This window comes from Hydra vulgaris, chromosome 08, assembly GCF_038396675.1.
Source record: "Hydra vulgaris chromosome 08, alternate assembly HydraT2T_AEP".
NCBI lineage: Eukaryota > Metazoa > Cnidaria > Hydrozoa > Anthoathecata > Hydridae > Hydra > Hydra vulgaris.
This window is the reverse complement of record NC_088927.1, coordinates 64,847,151-64,855,000: the sequence shown is the minus strand read 5'-3', so window position 1 is coordinate 64,855,000 and position 7,850 is coordinate 64,847,151. Positions and strand designations below refer to the sequence as shown.

General features: G+C 30.7%; 1 protein-coding gene across 1 annotated transcript in view; it reads right to left on the bottom strand.

Moving 5' to 3' along the window:
- LOC101238025 (uncharacterized) overlaps positions 1–7,850 on the bottom strand; it is a 167,948-nt gene that overhangs the window by 10,430 nt on the left and 149,668 nt on the right. The window contains exons 29-30 of the mRNA XM_065804169.1: positions 6,717–7,355; positions 6,282–6,560 (exon numbers count right to left, since the gene is read on the bottom strand). Of these exons, the coding sequence (XP_065660241.1) occupies positions 6,282–6,560; positions 6,717–7,355 (918 nt within the window). The remainder of the gene's footprint in view (positions 1–6,281; positions 6,561–6,716; positions 7,356–7,850) is intronic.

Below are 7,850 nucleotides of genomic sequence, written 5' to 3'. Positions count from 1 at the left end.
CCATCAACTTCTAAACGTGCAGAGGTATCTGCTTTAGATGTCATTCCTTCAGCACTTGCATCTGCGCTTGATCATACAAATGTAAGTGACAGAAAAGCAGCATATATCTTAACAGCAGCCACCCTAATGTATGGTGACGCTAATATATCAAAACTACCTATATCTCGTAGTAGCATTAGAAGAAGCCGAATGAAGCATCGTTTTCAACATTATACTAATGTTAAGGCAGCCTTTAGTTCCGAGGAACCTTTGGTCATTCAAATTAATGGAAACTTTTGCCAGCAATTTCAGGTGGGCCCAAAAAAGTTGATTGTCAGGCGATTCTAGTTTCGGGATTAGGAACAGAAAAATTTTTGGCAATTCCTAAACTGGCACAAGGGACTGGTGAGCTTATAGCAAATGCAACAATGGTTGCCATTTCTGATTGGAAAATGCAAAATCAAATAGTTGCAATTTCTTTCGACACTACAGCATCAAACACATATCGATTTTAGAAAGAAAACGTGAAATCTGCTCTGGTTGGCATGTCACCATCATGTGTAGCAATGTCTTCAAGCAAGTAGTTCTGTGCAAGTAGTTCTGTGTAGCAATGTCTTCAAGGCAGTTTTCGGTCTATCCTCTGGCCCAAATGTGTTGTGTTTCATCGATTTCAGGAATATTGGCCAAACATATACCAAGAAACATATACAGCTTGCACCGATCATCATTTAAAAAAAGAACTTAAAGAATTGAAGAGAGGGGTAGTTGATTTTATTTTAGGAGTGCTGAATGGAAAGGCAGGAAATTTACCCAGAGAAGATTATCATGAACTTTTGGAACTTACTTTGATCTTTCTTGGAGATATTTCACCTCAAGGCATACGGTTCTAAGTTCCTGGTGCTTTTCACCACACGAGGCGGATGTCTAAAATAATCTATGTTTTAAAGATTTAAAACTCAACTTAAGCTCACCAAACGTGAAAGTTCAGAGTTCTTGGAATTTAGTTTGCTTGTTGCTCTTATCTATGTAAAAGCATGGATAACCTGCTCATACTCATTGAAAGTTTGTTGAAAGCAGTGGGTCAACATTTATGGTATTTTGGAGAAGAACTAGTACCGCTTGGTCTGTCTTCTGATCTGGTGCCTGCTATGATGAAAAAACTTATGGTAGCAAAATTGCAAGATCAGTTTGCCAACAATCAAGAACTCGATCAATCTGATACAATGGAACTGAAGATCTGAGTGCAAAACCTCTGGAGTATTTCATTTGATCATCCTCATATTTCTTTTTTGATGCCTTACAGTTAGACATGTCCTATCTGATAGAGGATGTTGAGAAGTGGTCAGATATTCCAAATTATCATGCTGCAAAAAAAACCCATTAAGGAACTAAAAATTGTCAATGACAGTGCAGAAAGAGGAATTGCTCTAACCACTGCATTTAATTCTACAATAACAAAACAAGAAGAGCAAAAACAATATTTGTTTCTAAATGGTGGAAAGTCACCTGCAAAGATTTCCAAATACAAAGAAATCAGCGTTACTTTCAGATGTTGGTTGTAACTGAACAGTTAACTGAACACATGGAACAAACAGTGAAAACTGAACAATTTTAATGAAAAAAGTATTAAAATAAAACTTCCTTTTAACTTACTGTAAAGATATAAAATTTGTTGCATATTTTTTATGTTAATAAAAAAAAATTAATTTTTGGGAATATTCTTAAAAAATACTGAAATGCTGAAATTTCGAGATCGATGAGGCAGTTCTAAATATAGTCCGATGTTCCTCAAATTTTTTGTGGTGTATTTACAAAGCAAAAGAAACATAAAAATGCAAGTACCTCTGAGATATGAAATCATTTTATTTTCTGAATATATATAATATAATATAATATAATATATATATATATATATATATTAGGGATATGACTTTTTTGCAACCTACTAGGCCTGTATCGTAATTCAATGAACTTTTATGTAAAAAGAACGAATAGATGTTTCATTTTGACATATTTTGAAAAAAGGTCACCCCAAAACCAAAAAATCGAATTTTCAATAGGTACACTTTTGTACAGTAAATGAATATTAAAGGCTGAAGATGTTGTAAGAGTCATACTCCTGTTGTTATTTTATTTATTTATGCAACATGTACTGTGATATAACAAAAAACATTATGTGATATATAATTATACAAGTATTACAAAATTAACAGTATCAAAGCGTCTAGTACAACAATATACATAACTGTCTGTGTCTATAGGCCTACTGTGTTTAGTACATGGGTCACATGATGCTCACGTCTCATAAAGAGTCTAGCGTTTATTACTTAAAATGAATCGAAGTTGCAGTTTGTCTTTCTTTCTGCAGGAAGCATACAGGTCTTGCATCACCTTGATTGCACGTTCAGCTATCTGATTACTTCGTGGTATGTCGATGACGGATGGCTCTTTCTTCCAGTGATTTTTGAATGACTGCAATGCCTTTTTGTAAGGCTTCAATACATCAGATAAATTCTTGAAGTCATTGTCATTGTACTTTTGACTACTAAACCAATGTTCTGCCCACTCATATGAAATGAACCTGCAAACCTTCTCCAAATTCTTTCTCGCTTCAGGCATAAGAATGAACGCCAGAATGGCGAGAATGGCTCTTGAGTTCCATCTGGCATTGCTCATATTAGGAATGTTCTGAAAGTGAATCAGAGGGAAGTTTCTTTGTTCTTCATAGAACCTAAACACTCTTGTTAAATGGTACAAAAACTTCATATCGTCTCTCCACCCTGATTTATCAAGAATTTCTACAGTTCCATTCACAAACTTATCCTTCAGTTCATCATACTTATTCAACAGTTCAGACACAAATGGGTATTCAATGTTTGGAGATTTGGTATCACCCCCAAGTTCTTCGTCCATCACCAGACGGAGAATCCTGTCTAGTACGTGATGCTGACAACCGATAAATTGTGGTATTGTGACACCCTTTAATTTAAACATACGTTGCAACTTCACAACAACTCCATTTCTCTTCCCAGTATTGACGTTTGTTGTATCAGTAATGATCATCTTAATTGAATTCCACAAATTGTATTCATCAATAAGTTTGGCAATTTTTTCAGCAACAGTTTCAGCTTTGCCATCTTTTAAACGCAGTGCATCAAGTTTCACGTCAGTTCTTTCATTCTGAAGTACAACTACCTGATATTCCTTATCATCTATTCGTTTGCCGTCAAAGTGTAAGGACCACTGTTCCATTTTAAGTTGTTGTATCATTTCTTTTTTTAATTTACCTGCCTCTTTGAATATGGACTTGTAAATTGCTGATTGACTTGGAGTTGGAATATCAATACCTTGTTGTGATAATACATTGCATATTTTAGCAGCTTTTTTTGTGGAAACTCCACTTGATGTAACCATACTTACAGCAAATTTACTTTTGTAGTGCTTTCTAGTTTTTTTCTGAGTGTCCTCATCATCGTCTTTATCACCGTCGTCGTCTTCATCATCTTCACTCTTACTTTTGCAGTTTTCAGATTCAGTACCACTGTCTGTGGTAGACAGGACTTGTGATGTGGAAGGTATTGCTGTTCCAGACTGGACTTTCCTTCTCTTGGAAGGGTGAATGGTTTCTTTACTTGCCACTTGTCCTGTTGAGTACCCCACCTGTCCTTTACTTTCTTTTTGTAGGTGGTATAGACGTTTATCTTCCGAGGATAACCACTGGCCATTCACTTTCGTGATGTCAAATAATGCATTGAGAACATCATATTTTCCACGCTTGACACATTCATCATAGACCTTCAGCACCTTCATAAGCTTTGCTCTTATCACTTGATCAGACACACGTGGAAAATTCAGTTTATTGTCCCACAATTTTGTAATTTCCTTAGAAATTTGGTCTATTCGTTCTTTTCTTCCTTTAACATATGCTCCGAGAAACTGGTATCTTCCTACGATCTGCAATTGAAGTGGTATTCTGGATTTTTCATCGAGTGAATGTTCTTCTACAGCCACGCTTCCTCTTCTTCTGTGTGACTCTTGAAATCTCACCAAATTTTTAGTCCAAGTCTTCTTGTTCTTTGTTACTGTGGTATGACTTTTCTTGTGAGACATCATATAATATTGTTACGACTTTACGGATAGCTGAGCGTAAATATCCGTTTAATAAAGTCGATTAATTAATAAAATACTTTAACTGTATAGTAATCCAATTATAGTTCGATAATCCAGTCAATGTTGATAACAGTTCGATAATCCAGTCCGTATCCTAACGATAATGCTACAACTACTTATACTTCGTACACTTACAGCGTCTTTAGTTCGCTACAGTAGTTCCTTATTAGCTCAGTTACACGCAGAGTACTTCATAGAACTATTCACATTATCAACACTGAGCTCTGACAGCAGCTCGCTTATATAATTATTTAGAGCTTCCAGAATGTTCTACTAAGTTCTATAATCTTCTACAGTCTGTTACAGTCGTCTATATCACCGTGGTAACACAATGACGTCATCACATAACAATTCCAAGTATTTGCCGGCACACGGCCGTTTCGTTGCCATGGTAACGTGTGGCGTTATATTTATAAATTCATAACAAAATAATGAAATAAATAGAATTAAGCTGAGAATTAAGCTTAAGATTAAAACATCGGTCAAAAATGAATGTATAAAAATGGTAAATCAAATTTTTATTTTGGGGTGACCTTTTTTTGTTGCAGAAAGCTATTTGGGCCTTTTTTCATGATTTTAGGTAAAAGTTCATCGATTTATGATACAGGAAACATTTTATTTGAAAAAAAATTAAAAAGTCATATCCCTAATATATATATATATATATATATATATATATATATATATATATATATATATATATATATATATATATATATATATATATATATATATATTATATATGTGCAATAAATTATGCAATAACAAGTTTATTTAGATTCATTCTCCGATTTTTTATCAAATGTAATACTTTATATATTTAGACATATTCATTCAAAATGGACACAAATATACTTAACTATGCAAATAATTTAGTTTAAAATTTAATTCATTCAAATATAAAAATCCAATAAAAAATTGTTAAAAACTTAACTATGTTAATGAATTAGTTTTCTAAATTTAAATGAAAATAAATAAAATTAAATAAAAATAAATAAAAACCAAAATTAAATAAAATTAAAATTAAATACAATTAAAATTAAATGCAATTAAAACTAAATAAAATTAGATGTTTTTATCAGTACAAACCTATTAGAGATAAAATTTTTAGAAAGCAAACAACACATTACACAAAGTTTATTAGTTTATTTAAAGCAAAAAAATACGAGTATTTCTTTGTTTTTAACATAGTATAAAGTAAAAAATTTTAACAAAATGTTCCATTTTTATTATGGCACACTGTATACCAATGAAATCACATGTTTATATACAGCAAAATTGAATTTCTGATTAAAAACAATATATTTTTGGTTTTAGGAAACAAATTTCTTACTACGCAATTTATTTAAAAAATATATATTTCTTGTTATAAGAAATAAATTTCTTAAACAATGGATTAAAAATTTTGCTATGCATATTTTCCAGTATAAATGTAATAATAATTTTATAACTCTACCACAGTATAACTGTATAAGTAACTATTAATTCAAATGGTTTTTGGAATGCAGTGATGAAATATTTAAAAATCACAGTAAAAAAGTAACATTTAAAAAAATCTTTTTGTTTTTAAATCTTTCTTGTTCAATCAAAATTTGAAGTTGTACAAATTTATTAATTCATTTTGGTCAACATAAACTTACATCTCAACAAACGTTGCAAATCATGGTTGTCATGAGTACAAAAATATTTACTGTTGTGACTCATCACTATTTTAAATTATCAGTATTCTCAATACTTTAACATGGAGCAAATTTGTTGATTATAAAATTTATAGATGGGTTTAAAAATCACTTATTTCTTAAACTGGGTGTGTGTGTGAACCATTAAAAAAATTATAGAGTTATAAAAGTTGAACAAACAATAGCTTGTTAAAAAAACCTCCTATTTTAAAATTAAATTTTGAAATAACTTTTTTCCACAAAAAGTTTAAGTAAATGTTAGGCTTACCATTAGTTACAATGTATAATATAGAATTTCAAATATAAAACATGTACAACAAAAGAAAAAAAAATACAAAAACTAAAGCAATAAGTTTCATAAACCTTTGTATAACTTTTGTATGACTAAAAAAATGAAGCAATCACAGAACAATACAAAATAACTAAACAGAAAAAAAAGGTTTAAAATTTTACCAAACATTATGTTGCATGAAAATATAAATGAACACAAAATGATGAGAACTATAATTCCAAACATTGATAAAGGATACCAACCAGCTTTTAAAGTCGAAGATAGCATTGAAATTCGACGATTGAACCGCAAGAGTTTAATGAACTTTAAAGTTACAAAAAAAACAATTAGCGCTACAATGTTTACATATGTCAAGTCCCAGTAAGATGCAAACTGGAAGTTGATAAATATCTGTGGTTTCTTAGTAGATAATCTTTTCAATAAAGACTTTCCCAGATAGTCTTATAAAAAAATTAAATGAATTATAAACTATTAAATAAAATATTTTAAACTATTAAATGAAACTCCTTTAAATTTGAATTTTTAGGTGAGGAAGAGTAAAATCTTTTAAATCTTGACTACATCAAACAATAAAAGATAAAAGTCTAGTAAGCTACCTTTATAAAAAAAAAATCCTACAGCAATGTATGAAAGTGTAATTATTGCAGCCTCAACTAAGTTCCAAAATTCTAAAAAGTACATCCAACCTGCTCGATACAAAAAGCGACATTCTCGAACTGTAATCACTAACATCATCAAAATAAACAATATTTGAGAAACCAACATGGTAATTCCAAATACTTTGGTCATTGAGTATAAGTTAAATGTAATAATTGAAAAGTTAGGAACAACTCCACCAGACGCAGGAAATTCCAAAACCATTATGATCATATCAAAATAATTAGTAGCAGCATTAAACAAAGCAAACTCAATTATTATAGCCCTAGTTTGTCTATCAATCCATCTAGAATCCTTAACTTGTTCCAGTAATTCCTTGTTTTTCCATTTAGGAAAGATTTCTATAATATAACCTCCACCATAGTATGTGTCTAAATCTGCTGCAAATGGGTACCCATCAAGTTCTTGCCATGTTTGATAACTCCATGGTGTTTTTAATGAATCCTTGGTTGAACTACTCTGTTTTGGAGACGTCCAATTTAAATAAAAATCTCTAGTTTCTTCTGATGCAGAAAAATATTGAGACAAGCAATCTATTTTAATATACTCAGCAACCAAGTTCGGCTTCATGCATGAATCTAGAAAACAACACAAAAGGTTAGCATGCATGATCTTAAATATAAATCAAATATTAAATCTGAGCAACAGACTTAAAGCCAACTTTGATCAAACTGTGACACACTCGGTTATGACATTTCTCAAACATTTCTCAATTATTATCTTATTTAATTTAACCATTAAACTAATATACAATAAAAATGAGCATAATGCATTATACAGTTTATTTTTCTTAAAATTTATTAACTTATTAACAAAATTATCTGTTAATTAAAATACCAAACAATAATTAAATTACTCTATAAGCAGTTTTACATTAAAATATTTCAAAAATTTAAATACCATGTGACAACTTGTTTACACTTTATTTTAACAGCTTTTTACTTGCTGAGCATTTATTGAAAATTTTAAAAGTTGACAAATTAAGCACTTCCTGTTATAATAATAATGGGTTAATCTATTTCTGCTTAGTTTGAGATAACTGGGGTGAAAGACAAAACTTTAAAATCTAGCAC